This window comes from Jaculus jaculus, chromosome 2, assembly GCF_020740685.1.
Source record: "Jaculus jaculus isolate mJacJac1 chromosome 2, mJacJac1.mat.Y.cur, whole genome shotgun sequence".
NCBI lineage: Eukaryota > Metazoa > Chordata > Mammalia > Rodentia > Dipodidae > Jaculus > Jaculus jaculus.
Genome location: NC_059103.1, coordinates 119,407,785 through 119,424,919, shown reverse-complemented (window position 1 = coordinate 119,424,919; position 17,135 = coordinate 119,407,785). Strand labels below are relative to the sequence as shown.

Here is a 17,135-nt window from a genome sequence, read left to right as displayed (position 1 = left end):
ATTCCAGCCTAAAGATATACAGAGTGGATGAATTCTGCCTGGGGTTCCTGGAGTATGCTTGCTTGTGGTGCTGGTTGTGGTATTTCTCTCTGAATGGACCAGCTTCTTTCACCATTATGAAATTCCACTGGATTTGTAAGTTTTAAATAAATTCCTTGCATAAGCTTTTTCTAGTTTGGAGGTTCATCCTAGCAATGTGAAGCTGACTATAAAATGCAGGTATGCTATGAGCTAGTGACTGACTCCTGATGAAATGGGACAGAAGTAAAGCCTTGGATAATTTTCAGGATCTCAGAGTGGAGAAGTCATTTCTTCCAGACCTAAATGACAAACATGACGGCAGCACAGTGACAGCATCCCATGGTTTTCTTGTTCAGGTTGTGTAAGAACAGAATAAATATGTGTTTATTTACACAAAAAAGGCCCTAGACAAACTTATAGACTCAGGAATACCTTCCATCTTGTAGGAGACAGTCATTCATTGGCCTGTAGCTCAATAATAAGGCTGGTCAGACTCCCTGTGGAAAGGGAGCAGTAAGAGCTCATGTCCCTAGCTGGACATGTAGTAGAGATTCCCATAGTACACAGCATTGCTAGGCTTTCCCACTGTGGAAGAGATTTTGCAGTGTGGTTGCCAAAATTCCTCTTTTCCCTCCTGCGACAAAACTAAACTGCATTTCTTCATCTCCCCTGCAGTTACTTGGAAAACTGACTCTGATTGTTAAAGCTTATCAGAACCACCATGTGCAATGTCTTTCCTTATCTGTATGAAATGAACAAGTGGAAGACACATAATTCTAAAAAAAAAAAAAAATGAGTCAGTGAGTCAGGATATGAAATTGTGCATTCCTTTTGATTACGGATTTAAGCATGAATGTGCATTAATATTTTCAGTATGTTAATATCATATTGAGGCTATCCCAAGCATCTCTAATTTTACTTTTACTGAAACCAAACCCTTAAGGGCTCTATCAAGATTTTAAAATTTAAATAAATTTAAATAAACAGACTTTTAAAAATTACCAAATTTTCAAATGGCTATATAGAAGGGCTTAGGCAATATTGATCTCATTTTTGTGGGGTGTGTGCTAGATTGTTTACTGTAAATGCTAATCTAGGACATTTATTACTGTAACAAAGAAATTTTAGAAGTTTGATAACCATAGTTTAATAAAATGATTTTATTTTATATTACATGTAACTTCTATGCCTTCAGAAAACATTTTTTTTTTTCTTAAGAAGAGGCCTTAGGCACCCCTAGATTACCAAAGGGAGCTTTAAACAGAAGTCACAAGGACTTGTTCTAACTGGACCATTGAATGACTTTATATAATAGAGCCCCCTTCCTCTCCACTCTATGGTTGCATTGTACTATGATGAGAGAAGTAAGACTTTAATTTATGAGTTGTTAAGATTCAGGGGGTTCTTTTTTTAGAGCAGTTCAGTTTAGTTTACCCCAAATAACACACACATCCACCAAAATGACCCAAATTTGGCACAGCACAGACAGTCATAAGCAGAAAATGTCCAAAGATAGTGAGGACCAAAGATTGGATGGGAGTCATGGCAACTGTCTCAGCAGATAGCAACCTCGAAGGAAGGTGATTTCAGTATAGGAAACAACTCCTTAAAGTTAAAAGTAAGATTCAATTATAGTGACAAAAAGAAACAGTACAATTTGAACTTTGAATTTGTTGATGAGATTAACTTCCACACATTCATCATTTTTTTAATCTAGTATTTCCCTCTTCACTTACTAGATGGATATTTTTTCTTTCTCATAGCAAGCCCTAGATGCTCTTAAATTCATTAAACTCTATATACAGAGTTTCAAACTACTCTATTTAGCTCCATTCTCAAGTACAGTTTAATACTCAAGAAAAATAAATTGACCACAAAAAATGAGATCAATATTGCCTAAACCCTTCTAAATAGACATTTGAAAAATTGGTAATTTTAAAAGTCTACTTATTTAAATTTAAAAACCTTGATAGAGCCCTTAAGTGGGTTTTTTTTTTCTCATTTCCTTCCTATCCTCTCTACCTTGTTCACTCTTTCTCTTCCCTTCCTCTCCCTCCTCTTTCTTTCCCTTGCTCCATTTGTAGAGTATTTTAGATTAAGCCCAAGGCATTGTGAATGCTAGGTAAGCTTTCTGCCACTGAACTACATCCCCAGGAAAGGTTTTAAAGAAAGGTATATATGTAATGAAATTTCTCTGAAGGTATTAAGTTTCTGTTGAATTTTACATTCCCTTTGCAATCTTTTTCTGCCTTTTTAAAGAGAAGTATTATTATTGTGTGTCATAAGTTTGATGCGTGGTATGCGCAGACACGTGCACCTTGTGTACACACATGAGGGTCAGAGGACATCAGTTATCCCCCCAACTCTTTTCCACCATATTTTCTTGAGATAGAGTCTCTCACTGAACATGGAACTCTCTATTTTGGCTAGACTGGCTGACCAGCAAGTCTCTTGACCCTAATCACTCCAGTGCTAGCTTACAGTTGTGTGCACACATGCCTACCCAGATTTTTACCTGGGTGCTGGGAACCTTAATTCAAATCCTTATACTTGCACAGTAAGTGCCCTTGCTCTCTGAACCACATCCTCAACCCTTGTTGCCTTTATTTTAACATTGAATCAGTCATGAAACTTTCAAGTAATTAAATGCCAGGACTCCTTGGAAAATGTACTCTAATCCCCCCACAAAGCCTTAATATATCTAAATTGTTTAACTTTTTAAATTTTTTTAATTGTTTAACTAAATTGTCAAACTATAAATGAATGAAAATAAAATGGAGTTAATGCACTACATAGTTTGGGTCCCAGCATCAAAATACATGAAAATATGTTCTGCTTATTATTGAAAATTATATAGTATAAACACCAGTCTCTCTTGATTACCATTTCACTGTAATACCAATTTCTAGGCCCAAAGCCTGGCAAATGAGAATTTCTATGAATGAAATTAATATTTAGCAAATTATCAGTAATTAATAAATAGAAGCCAGACATGGTGGTGCATGCCTTTAATCCCAGCATTCAGGAGGCAGAGGTAAGAGGATCACCATGAGTTCAAAGCCACCTTGAGAATACAGAGTGAATTCCAGGTCAGCCTGGGCCAGAGTGAGACCCTACCTTGAAAAAACAAAAGCAAAATGATAATAATAATAATAATAATATAATAAAAAATAGTTGATGAATTACTCAAATAGTATTCAGTTGAACTATGTGCAGTGCATCACAGACTAGCTTTTGTGATCACGAAGTTGTTGCCTTTCCCATATGCTAGGATAGGTGATAAGAATGAGCAGTTAAAGCTTGAAACTGCTAGTGGCTCATTGGTTCTTGAGTCTCACGGTGACACAAAATGCTTTGCAAGAAGAAATAGTATGGCATTGTATTATTTAAATTGAGTTTGTTCCCAGTATATATCAGCTTTTAGATACTTTCCAGGGGCTTATTTTTAAAGCAGAGTACTTTGTGTAACCCAGACTAACCTCAAACTCAACATCCTGTGATACAGCTGGTGCCACCATGGCCAGAAACAATGGCTTCTTAGAGTGTTTCAGGAAGTATAATAATTATTTGGCTCTCTGAGTTTCATGTTAATTTTTACACATTCAAAAAGTAAAGGGGGGTTGCTAGGGAGATGGCTCAGCAGTTAAGGCATTTGCCTGCAAGACCTATGGACCCAGGTTTAATTCTCCAGTACCCACTTAAAGCCAGATGCACAAGGTGGCACATAGGTCTGGAGTTCGTTTGCAGTGACCGGAGGCCCTGGAGCACTCATTCTCTCTATCTGCCTCTTTTTCTCACTCTCTCTCATATATGCATATATTATTTTTTAAAAAGTAAAAAAATAGCATAACAAGAACTTTTAAGTACCTACTCCTTTTTCACCTGCCGCCTTGCCTTTCTTATTTTACCTTTTACTTTTATTTATAATTACTGGGATTATTTGTGTGTGTGTGTGTGTGTGTGTGTGTGTGTGTGTGTGTGTGTGTGAAGATCAAACCATTAGCCTTTCACAGGCTAGGCAAGCACTCTACCATTAAGCCACTTTCCAGTTTCCATTTCTGTCCCTTTCAGCCTATTTGAAGCCATGTTTATCTTATGTCCCAACATCACCACCATTTTTCCTTTCTTTAATTTTTGCTGGACAAAAATTCTATGTATTAACTTATTGCAACAGTAATTATTTCAGTATATATCTCTAAAAGATATAGGCTTTGTAGAAAATTTATTATCATTTGGCACAACTGACAAAATTATAAACAATTTCTTAATATAATCCCTGTTCAAGCTTTTCAAAAAAAATTATTTGCATGTTTGTATGTGCTCATGTGTGAGCGTAGCAGGGCCTCTTGATGCTGCACATGAATGAACATCAGATCTTTGTGTCTGTTTTGAATCTGGCTTATGGGGTGGTTTGGGAACTGAGCACAGGTCTGCAGGTTTTGTAAACAAGCACCTTTAACTGTTGAGTCATCTTACTGGCCCTTATGTTTAAGGTTTTAGTGGTTGTGTCTAAAATGCCTCATACTTGGTTTGTTTTGTTTGAATTAAAGTCTAAACAGTAAGCTTGGCTATTTAATTGATTTTTAAATTTTTTTATTTTTTAATTAAAAAAATTATTTGTTTATTTATTTGAGAGTAACAGACACAGAGAGAAAGAGGCAGATAGAGAGAGACAGAGGATGGGCCCGCCAGGGCTTCCAGCCACTGCAAACGAACTCCAGACCAGTGCACCCCTTTGTGAATCTTGCTAGATGGGTCCTGGGGAATTGAGCCTCGAATCAGGGTCCTTAGGCCTCACAGGCAAGCGCCCAGCCGCTAAGCCATCTCTCCAGCCCTATTTAATTGTTTTAACAAAAAAGTCTTTCTTTTTTTTTTATTTTACTGTTCAAGATTAAATTAAGGGCTTTAGGCACCCTCCCTTTTCTCTCTCTCTCTCTCTCTCTTTTTTTTTTTTTTTTTTTTTTTTTGGTTTTCCAAGATAGGGTCTCACTCTAGCTCAAACTGACCTGGAATTCACTATGTAGTCTCAGGGTGGCCTCAAACTCATGACGATCCTTCTACCTCTGCCTCCCGAATGCTGGGATTAAAGGTGTGCATCACCATACCCAGCCCCTATTCTTTTTTATAATGCTCCTCATCTGTTGAAGAATTCAGGTCATTTACTCTGTAGAAATGCCCCCACTCTGGATATGGCTGGTTGCATAGCTTAGTTCAACATATCCCTCTATTTTCTGTTAAAAAAAATTGTTACGTCTCCTATACAAATTTCTTTTAGAAAGAATATGTCATTAGTGATACTGTGTGTACCTTCACTGCATTTAGGAGACATAGCATGTTCATGTATACATTTAGTGATGTTGGGAATGGTGGCTCACTTCGACTGTTGTCAGTCTGATCCATCAGCACTCCAATTTTATTGAAGTACATTAGCTCTCAATGACCATCCACTTATTCATTATTTCATCAAGAGCTGCAAAACAATGAACATATAATTTTCGTAGTTCTAATTTATTACCTGGAATTCTGTGAAGATGAAATTTCTTTCATGAGGTACAAGGTTACCCTGAAGTACAACGCTATCAGAGTAACAGGACAAATGCTTCTTTTTCTGACTTTACTCTGCTTTCAGCATCAACATGCCCTAGTAACTTCCAACAGTGAGTCATGAGGAGACTTCTCAGGCAATCTTGCCCGAGCTCTCCAAGAGTAGATAGAACAACATGGGATAGGATGGGATTGGGTAGGCCAAGATACTGGGCAAGGATTTAGGTAGGGGAGGGAAGACAGATTCCCTCAGGCAAACTTTAGAACACAAAATCTAAGTCTTCTGCACCGTCCTCAATTTCACTGCTGCCTTTGCTGTCACTAGCCTTGCCTTCCAGGTTCTGTTGCTGAGCAGACTCTTTGGAGCCCGGAAGGGTGCTGTCCTGAGTCTTCCCACTCTCCCTCTGCAGGGAGCCTGGAAGCACATATCCGCCTTTCTTCAGCATCAGCTGCTGTCTCAGCTCCTCTGCCATCTGGGAGAGATCCCGCTTCATGCCATAGGTATCTTCCCCCTCTGCGTAGTGTTTGGGCTCCACCTCGTGAACCTGGAAGTTGAAGGTGTTGGAACACAGGAGTAAAGCTGCCCTGTTGCTGTTCCTGACGTGCAGACACATGGACTTGGCGCTGAAGTTTTCAATCATGGCCCTCGAGGCCTGGTTCATGAGCGGCCGCCAGGGAAGTGAGGTGCCCTTGAGGGATATCATCAGGATCCTCCTCCACCTTGGCCATCACGAAGCCCTCGAAGCTCCTGTCTTTGTCCTCAGCGATGTAGGAGAGGGTGCAGGAGAGCCCATGATAGAAGCAGAACTTCATCTTGTGCAGGCAGAGTAGGTGGCAATGCTGCGTGCCCATTAGGTCGCCTGGCCAGATACTGTGGACGTTCATGGTGCTGAACCTGAGGGATACGAGAGAGAGAGAGAGAGAGAGAGAGAGAGAAAGAGCGAGCTGGAAAAGGTGGGGCTAAGATGCTCTTCCGTTCACTAGAGCGTGCTGGTCTCAGTTCCCTGCTCCTGTGTGCCCTCCGGGTGAGGGGCAGGGTAGAGGAGCTCATGGTCTCTTTGGTTCCAAATACCGTTCCGTCTCTTATCTGCTTCAATTTTAGCTTTTAAGTTTAGCAACATCCAGATACATTTTCACAAGCTGAACAAGCTTATTTGCACATAGATCTTAGATCAAGAATCACAATTCTGGCATCCCAGGAACTGGGCTTTAAGGGTGTCCCACCCAGGTCACTCCCACTCTCAAGAATCCCAAGAATTTCTAAAAGATTTTGTATGGCTGGAATCACAGCCATGTGTTTCATTTTGTAGTTTTTTTTTTTTTTTTTCACTTACTATATGTGTTTCAACCACCGTGTGGATAGCTGAGGCATGTCTACACCCTCTCCTGTTTGATAGTCCATTGCCTAAATATATCACCACAAGTTCATCAGTTCTGTTCATAGCTATTTGTGTTATTTTCATCTTGGGAATAGGATGGGTAGCATGGTTGAATAGTTTTCAATATATCTTGTTGACAAATATGCATATTTACCTGGGTCAGAGAATACAATGATGTTCAACTTCTATAAATGTTGCTCAGCAATTTCCTAAAGTAATTGCTGCACATTTTCATCAACATTTGTTACTTAACTATCTTTTTTCTCTCTCTCCAGCATTCATAAGTGGAGGTGGTGGCATTGCATTGGGGTTTTATTTTGTATCGACAACCTTTTTTATTAGCTATATTATGTCTTCTTTTGGGATGTGGCTGCTTAATGTCTTTTTTTTTTTTTTTCATTTTTCTTGCTCATTTTTCCTGTTGGGTTGTACGTCTTTTTCACACTAATATTTAAAAGGTAACTTTATTTCTTCCCTTATCCTTTCCTTCTTCAGTCTTTTCTTCCTTTTCTTCCTTCCCTCCTTCCTGATAGAATCACAATATGTAGCCCAGACTTGCCCTAAATTGACAATTGTGTGAGCTGGAATTATAAGTATGCAACACCACACCTGGCTAATGCAACTGTTATCTTTTTTAAAAAGTGGTTTCAGGGTTGGGCTGAAGATGTGCTTCAGTTGGCAAAGGACTTGAATAGCATGCACAACGCCCAGGCTCAATCCCAGCACTTTATACACCATGTGAGGTTGCTCATACCTGAAATCCCAGCACTCTGGAGGTAAAGGCAAGAGAATCAGAAGTTTAAAACAACACAAAAGAAAATCTTTATAAAGAACCAGGGAGGTTAAGCAATGATCTTATACATAGAATAAAGCAGAATGGCATTGTCTTGAAAGGTGTAGACATTTCCTGATGCTCCATGATAATTTGGGATAATTAATAGCCAATTTTCTAAATATTTGTTTTTGTTGTACTGAGGATCCAACTAAGGACATCATTCATTCTCTACCACTGAGACATACCCCAGCTACCAGTTTTCCTTTGTGTTCACCCAGACTGGCTTTGAACTCACCCTTAAATATAGGCAGATTTTGCCTTCTAAGTAGCTGGGATTGCAGATCTGTACTTTCAGATCTGGCTTTGTTATTAATTTTGTTTCAGTTTCAATTTCAGTGCTAACCTCTAATTAGAAGGAAAAAAATGATGTGGATATCCACTCTAATCAATCAAGTGAAAAACTACTTAAGGAAGGTGGGCATGGTGGCACACACCTTTAATCCCAGCACTCGGGAGGCAGTGGTAGGAAGATTGTCATGAGTTTGAGGCCACCCTGAGACTACATAGTGAATTCCAGGTCAGCCTGGGCTAGAGTGAGGCCCTACCTCGAAAAACAACAACAACAAAACAAAAACAAAAACAAACAAACAAATAAACAAAAACTAGTTAAGGAGGCTCTAATCCCTTTAGAAATAGAAACTTTTGGGGGATATTTCTTTCTTTCTTCCTTCCTTTTTTTTTTCTTTCATTTTTCAAGGTAGGGTCTCACTCTAGCCCAGACTGACCTGGATTTCACCATGTAGTCTCAAGCTGGCCTTGAAATTATAGCAGTCATCCTACCTCTGCCTCCCAAGTGCTGGGAGAAAAGGTGTGCACCACCACACCAAGCTTTTTTTTTTTTTTGATACAAAATGCTCTAGGCTGGCATGGAACTCACTATGTAGATCAGGCTGGATTTGAACTCAACAATCCTCCCGCCTCAGCTCAGTTTTCCAAGTGTAGGGGTTATGGATGTTAGCCATCATGGCCAGCTTAGTAGTAGTATTACTATATTCCAAGAAAAAAAAACAATTTTATAGATTAATTCATACATACAAATTAATAGGCTTCAATATGACAGTCGTTTACATATACATATCCTGCTTTAATTGTTTACATATTTATGATTCAAGGTTAAACATTTTAGCTCCTAGATGCCATGACGGTGACAATGAAGAAACATGATGAATAGGAACTAACTAGTGTAGCTAAAGAAGTTAGGTAGCATCAAGAGGTCATATGAGCATTATGAAAATACATTTGACCTACAATCTTGGCTTAGTCTCTTATTAACTATGACAATGAACAGATCACTAAACTCTTCTAGGATTTTCTCCTGTAGAAGACAGAACTCTATATAGTAACTGAAATTTTATCTTAAAATGAAATATGGTAATGTATATATGAGAGCTTCATGTAATGGCTGATTTTTGTGGTGGTTTGATTCAGGTGTCCCCATAAACTTGGTTGTTCTGAATGCTCAGTTCCCAGCTGATGGAGATTTGGGAATTCATGCCTCCTGGAGGGAGTGTATTATTGGGGGCGGGCTTATGGGTGTTATAGCCAGTTTCCCCTTGCCAATATTTGGCACTTTTTCCTGTTCCTCTTGTCCACCTTATGTTGGCCAGGGGGTGATGTCCACCCTCTTCTCATGCCATAGTTTCCCCTGCCATCATGGAGCTTCCCCTCAAGCCTGTAAGCCAAAGTAAACCTCTTTTTCCCACAAGCTAGCTCTTGGTTGGATGATTTCTACCAGCAATTCTAACCTGACTGTAGCAATTTTTTTTAATTATTTACTTTTAAGTAGAGAGAGAGAGAGAGAATGAGAATGGATACACCAGGGCCTAGTGCCAAAGCAAACAAACTCCAGACACATGCACTACTTTGTGAATTTGCCTTTATGTGTGTACTTGGAAATTGAACTCAGGCCTTCAGGCTTGGCAAGCAAGTGCCTTTTACCACCGAGCCATCTCTGAAGCCTCAGGTGACTTTTTTTTTTTTAATCCAAAGCATTTTGTAAAAGTTATCCTGAAGCCTGAAGATGCCGACTGATTGACAGACATCTTTGATAAGAAAGAAAATACTGGGGCTGGAGAGATGGCTTAGTGGTTAAGTGCTTGCCTGTGAAGGCTAAGGACCCCCAGTTCAAGGCTTGATTCCCCGGGACCCAAGTTAGCCAGATGCCCAAGGGGGCGCACATGACTGGAGTTTGTTTGCGGTGGCTGGAGGTTCTGGTGTGCCCATTTTCTCTCTCTCTATCTGCCTCTTTCTCTGCCTGTCTCTCAAATCAATCAATCAATCAATAAGAAAATACTGGACAAAGCAAAGCAAATAGGACAGGTGCAGAGAAGCAGACATTACAAGTGGGTTCAAACCAATTACGTTAGTAAGAGTAGTGCTGCAATGATAAAAGGGCAAACTAATACTAACCTCTGGCTTCTGAAAACATTGGTTGTGGATAGCTCCAAAATGCTGGGATTAACATCTAAGCAAACATTATGGAAGGAAGGAATTTATTACAGTTTATATATCCAAAAGGAAGTTCCATCAATGGTGGAAGAAGCTGGCTTCCATTCATAAATCCACACAGAGAGAGAAACCACCACCAGCCAGGCCAGCAAACACCAAAAAGCAGCAAGCACAAAAATCCGCCACAGCTCATACTGCTCTGCACACCTGTGACCTGGAATCATATCTGCCCCCAAACACACCTTTAGGCTGGATCCCAGTGACACCCCAGAAGCCAGGTGTTGGAGACCAAAGTTACAAGCTTAATAAAACATTTAAATTTTGGGGGCACATACATTCAAACTACCACGATATCTAAGATTATAAAAAGAATTCATCTCCCACTCTCTCATTTAAATCTTGCAATGTCCATTGCCAGTTATAGAATCAGCTTTTATTTTTAAGCCTTTGCATTTATTGTATCCCATGGTTGCCTTAGAACATGGGATATGGCCAAATACCTTCATTTACATTATGACGTAGGAAGTAGAGAGATTGAGTGAGAGACAGACAAACAACTGGAAAATTACTCATAGAGTTTTAGAGTGTTTAGGGTGCTAGACTTTTACATAAATTGCTTTTGGTTTCCTGGAATAAAACTGATTGCCAACATTTATAAATGTTGTTCCTTTAGAATCTCTGTTCTGCATGGTCTTGTCACTTTGATAGTTGACTTAATTATTTTGTGTGTGTATGCCAAATTTCAGTTACTTAAAAACTGACTACTTTCTTAAACTCTGGGACTTAATAAACTTTTTCAATTATTGATGAAGGGTAAGTTATTTTATTTTTTGTGGCCTCTTTCCAAAAGAAAATTTTTTAACAACTATGCCAAACATCACTTATTGTTGAGATAAACCACATTAGTTGGAGCTATCTTAGTTCTAAAATTCTGTATTAGTCTAACATAAATAAATTTGGCTTCCTTGGGGTGGTGTGTGGGATAGAGGAAATCAGGATGGAGGCAGATGGTATAATTCTTTTAAAAAATTTTTTTGTTTATTCTTTTAAAACAACAGAGAGAGAAAGAGGCAGAGAAAGAGAGAGAGAGAGTGAGGGAGGGAGGGAGAGAATGGATGCACCAGGGCCTTCAGCCACTGCAGACGAACTCCAGACGCATGCGCCCTCTTGTGCATCTGGCTAACGTCGGTCCTGGGGAATCGAGCCTTGAACCAGGATCCTTAGGCTTCACAGGCAAGTGCTTAACCACTAAGCCATCTTTCCAGCCCCCAGATGGTATAATTCTTGAATATAAGTTAGATAGACTTCAATAAATAAAACTAATTTTTCTAATTCACACTGGATTTAATATGTGGTCCAAGACAATTCTTTATCCCAAGTAGCCCAAAGAAGCCAAAAGTTCAGATGACCTCGCTCTAATCCAAGAATAGGGTTTGAAAAACTTTATATTAAAAGGAGGAAATTTCTGAATTCCCTTTTCTGCTATATTAATGATATTTCTCTTTTTATAATATTTTAGTTGTCATCAACATGTATTAATTGTATGTACGCTTGGAGTTCAGCATAATTTTTCTTCAAAATGAAAAATTTACTATTCTTTTCAACTATTCTTCTCAACCCATGACAGTAATATGGTTCCTCCCTGTTTATATTCATGATTCTAGTTCTAGGTTAGAATTTATTCACAAACTAGAATGTACTAATAGTGTGTAGAATTTTGAGAATACAATTTTTTTCTCCCTAGTTAATTATTTAAATTAAGCTTTAGGAAATCTGACTTAACATTCCTTGGATCTAAGATATGAGAATGTAAGGCACATGAATATGAATATCTGAAGTTGTATTACCCTGTATTTTCCTGTCATGGATCTAGGCTTAACCATATTCAGAACTGGATTTGGAGACATACAACAAGATTTATATAGCTAGTGTAAAATCACAGAAACACCTGACCTTCAAAATTTCATCAAGAAGTTTCAGTTATATAGGTTTGATGGGGTTTCTAGGTTTTCTCATTAAGGCAATTAATTACCTTGATTCAAGGGGAATCCAGCATACTGTTCACGGTCTATGAGCAAAGCAGCTCAGTATTAAGAGTGTAAGCTGAAAATTTCAACTGGATAAAGGATTTCCCCCAATTATGTCACCTGCTAAAAACTAAGTTTATGATTATTTTAAGAAACATAAAGGGTCTTTATTTTTTCTCTTTTGTGTTTTCGGCCTGTGTCTTTCTCTCTCATTGTCATTGGTTCTTGGCTTTCCTCTCAGCTGCACTTCCCAACATAGCATAGATTGAACATGCAAGGCATACAGCAGACAAAGAAGATGAAGATTGGGTTGCTAGTCTCCTGGCTCACTTTGCTAATCTGCCTCAACTGCCATCCCCAATTAGGGTGAAGAGATGACTACTACCATGGCTGTTGCTGCTATTCTGTATTTAAATGTACTTGCAGAGCCTTACATAAAATTTTCATTTGATGAACTTACTATTCAACATGTAATGTAGAAGACAAGAGGTTATATTTCAAGAAAGTGAGGACTTTTAAATAGGTGAAATATATTACCCATGTAAAACAATGTATATATCAATAGGAAGTCTTTTATTTAAAAAATATATTCATTTATTTATTTGCAAGCAGAGAGACAGACAGTGAGAGAGAGAGGAGACAGGGAAAGAAAGGGCAGCACTCCAAACTAATTCCAGATGCATGTGACCCCCTTGTGCATCTGGCTTATGTGGGTACTGTGGAATTGAACCTGGGGCCTTTAGCTTCACAGACAAGCACTTTAACCACAAAGCCATCTCTACAGCCCAATAGGTAGACTTTTAAAAGTAATAAAATAAATACACATGCGCTCAACACTGAACTGAGAAAGAGGGTAACACTAATATCTTTGAAGCCACTTTATAATTCTATTATCTTCCTCTTCCCAAAATAAACTCTTTTCTTGCATGTATATTAAACATCTCTCATTTATGTAAGTTCTTAAATTAAGAATTATATAATTTTCCCATTTTAATAAATAGAATCACACACCATATATACTTTGGTGATTTCTAATTTTCCTTCAACAGTTTGTGTGTGTGTGTGTGTGTGTGTATGTGTGTGTGTCAAGGTCTCATGTATCCATGCATCCTTTGAACTTTCTATGTAGTCCAAAGTGATTTTAAACTTCTGATCTTCCTGTTGTAGCCTCCCAAGTCTTAGGATTAGAGGCCAGTGATACTCATACTTGCTTGTCAAGCACTTTATCAACTGGGTTACATCCTCAGCCCCTAATTCATTCGTTAATTCATTCATTCTCTCTCTATATATAGTACTGCATGCTTTGGAACTCTCTAAGAGAACTTGTTTTGATCCTTCTGCTTAAACCTCTTATATACTGGGATTTCAGGTGTGCACCATCATACCTGGATCTCAACAGGCTAAGGTCCCTCTTTTGTATTGGTTAGTAATGGTTCCTTTCTCAGCTTCAGGGCTACCCATCATTCCATGCTCTGTGCACCATTCCTTGATGTAGAAGTTTGCTTCTTTAAGGTTAGCAGTAATTGCGAATCTCTAGTAACTTTCTGAAGGGTTCTGTGACTGTATAAGGCTATCAAGGGTGGTATTCCTCTAGATTAAAGTTAGCTGGGCAAGACTACTTATTTCTACAAAATTCTTTCTATGACTTGGCAGCATAACCATGAAGGTGAAATCACCATATTCACAAGTTGACTTATCCTCAGGTAAGGGAATTGCACCAGGAGGTGTAAATCTTATGGATTGTTCAGGAATTCTGCCTGCTATATTTCTGAATATATGTATTATTTCCTTGTTATTGCAGAAATTCTTTATATGTTTTCCAATTCTACCAAATTTGGCTGAATCGTTTCCAAAATTAATTTATCACAGATACCCACCACTAAGATACAAGAATATTTTGTATATATTATTACCAATAATTGAAATTTATCATTTTCTTTATTGGAATGTTACCCATCTCTTTTAGGTTTATTACTAGACACTTTTATTAATTAATATTCATATTTAAAACTATATTTTAATAGTTCATTGCTGAAAATCTGTGTATTAATATATTTAGACAGTTTATTAAGTTATTTGTTACATTTAGTGACTTATTTGTAGTTTAAAGAAGCTTTATATGGTCATGTATCATTTAACTAATTATGAAATTTTTTATTTTATCTTGTCCTATTCTTATATTTTACATTATTTTTTGGGAGAGGAGCTATTCTTATATCTTAGGTTGTCCTTCCATGCCATGTTGAGCTTACTATTCCATTTCACATATGGTATTTATTGCACATTTGGGGTAGATAATGTTCATCAGGTTTTTGTCCCTGTCTTCACATGTTGCAAAGGAATTATAAATAAAGCCTCATTAGTAACTGTTGGAGAACTTGATACTTTCAAAGTGTGTAAGTTAGAGGAAAGGGGCCAGAACAACAAGCATCACTGGAGAAAAAGAAAACGAATATAGACTCATGGCCTATGAAGATCAAAGATTTTCACGTGTCTCCTTTCTTCAGCTTTGTGTTTTTCAGCCAACGTCTTGGTACGCTATACCACTGAGTTACCCAATTCACTGCGTATTTCAGACGGGTCATTTACTCAAGGCAACCCCACTGTCTCAAGGTCTGCTGAGTACTAGGGTTACAGGAACACACCAAAACCCTGAGCTCCAGAGCCCAAATATTACCAATGAGAATATGTTTTATCTCACAAGAACAAACATTTCTGACCTCGAAGACACACCATGAAAAATGGACAAAAGCATACTAGGTAAACTCTCAATGTAACTGTCCTCATTGCAGTAACTGACAGAATAGTGTACTTGGAAAAATCAATGAGGATATAGAATACTTGAACAAATACCTTCACCTATTTGTACTTTACAGAACAGTTTTTCAGAATGTCAGAAGTACATAAAGTATTCTTACCAAAATCTTCTTGGCCATTAAATAAGTGAGAAAGTTTAAATGGAAATTAATTTTATCATTTACATTCTTTATAATAGAATAGGCATATAAATCATTAACAGAGACTATGAAAACTAACCAAGTATTTAAAAACTATAAAACATTTCCAAATAACCTCTGAATCTAGATGCAATCACTGGAAAATAGTATTGAACCAAATTTAGTAAAACATTTTTTAAAATTTTTTTTGGTATTTTTATTGATTTATTTGACAGCGACGGAAAGAGGCAGAGAGAGAGAGAGAGAGAGAGAGAGAGAGAGAGAGGAGAATGGGCGTGCCAGGGCCTCCAGCCACTGCAAATGAACTCCAGACGCATGTGCCCCCTTGTGCATCTGGCTAACGTCCATCCTGGGGAATTGAGCCTCGAACCAGGGTCCTTCGGCTTCACAGGCAAGTGCTTAACCACTAAGTCATCTCCAGCCCTAGTAAGACATTTTAAAAAACAAGAGATATATATTGCATTTGTGATTGGGTGATTGATGTTTCTCATAATTTGTAGCTTTCATATATCATACATCCACTTCAGTTTGTACATAAGATACATAACTGAAAATAAATAAAATATGAAATAAACACATAGAATACATTTCCATTAGAGTACCTACATAGGTGTAACCCAAATTAAATTTGGGTGAGCAAATGCCCTTATGATGATTTCATTATAGATAGGTAAAAGGAGATGAAAATTGTGCTACAACCTCTGCTTGGTGCTTCATGCACTTTTAGGTTCTCTGAGGTCTTTGTTGAAGAACAGAAAATGAACATATGTGCTCCACACACTTGCTTGTATCATTAGGCATCAAAAAAAAAAAAAAATCCACAGCATCTGCAATTCCCTGTTTTAATTAGATCCTGAAGTAATGGCTGCAGCTGAGCCATTTATTGCTTCTGTAAATGAGAGCCAGTAGAGGGAAGATGCTTTTGCTAGCATGACTTTTGAAAGAGGAATAAATTAACAAAAGCATAGGTGGAACATGTTATGTTAGGAGACTGGACTATCCTCTGACTAGTTGCAAACAACGTAACATCCTAACATCCCAGCAAACATCTACTAGTGAGAGCATGGAGTGAGCAGTCAACCTCATCTGTAACAGAACAGCAGGAAACAAACACCCAGTGTTCACCAGTTTCACCAAACAAAGGACAATAGCAATAACATTTCATCCATTAATTCAGTTTTAATCTTCATGAAATAAGTACTTTTATTCTTAAATAATAATTTAAGATGATATAGTTTTATACTATATATATATCTTTATAATGCAAAATGGGTATATAGAAAATATTCTGGAGATGTAGTTCTTAATATGAATGCATATTCAAATATTTATTTTTATGTTATTGACTAAATATTTTACCACTAGAAATTGAAAAAAATATTATGGGATTATATTCTTTGAATAACTACAGTTTTCCAAAGCAACAACTTGCTACCATAGAATGTTGGTTGCTCAAGTAATTATGTCTGTTTTCCTACTTTTTAAATATCAATGATACTGACAAAATTAAATTTTTAGAATTAAAAACTTGATTTTTAGAAATAATTACACCACAAAAATTACATAGTTTTAAAATTATTTATGGTATGTATCTTTAAAACTTTTAATATAGGCTGATGCTCAGAAAAATGAGGTTTTCATAATATTAACTGAGACTGGAAAAGCATGTCAGATTTATAAAACATTTGTTCCTAAATGCTATACAAGAGGAAGGCTTGTGAAGAGGGTTGGCTTGGAGCACTTCATTATTTTGAATGCTGGATTAATGTTCATAGCTTTCTGTTGCTCACTTTGATGTGAGGGTTGGTCTGAAGTGCAGTATATTATGCAATAGTTTTGTCATGTATTGCTGATGATATTAACAGCCTAATGCTAAACAGGTTCAGAGGAAATGAGGAGGGAAAAAAAATGACTTACTATATTT

General features: G+C 37.5%; 1 protein-coding gene across 1 annotated transcript; it reads right to left on the bottom strand.

The window, feature by feature from the left end:
• Positions 1 to 5,825: 5,825 nt before the first annotated feature.
• On the bottom strand, positions 5,826 to 6,450 carry Naa11 (N-alpha-acetyltransferase 11, NatA catalytic subunit). Its single transcript, XM_004673287.2, is given in 2 exon segments — positions 5,826 to 6,231; positions 6,233 to 6,450. Coding segments are annotated over 2 exon segments (624 nt in total).
• Positions 6,451 to 17,135: the final 10,685 nt, after the last annotated feature.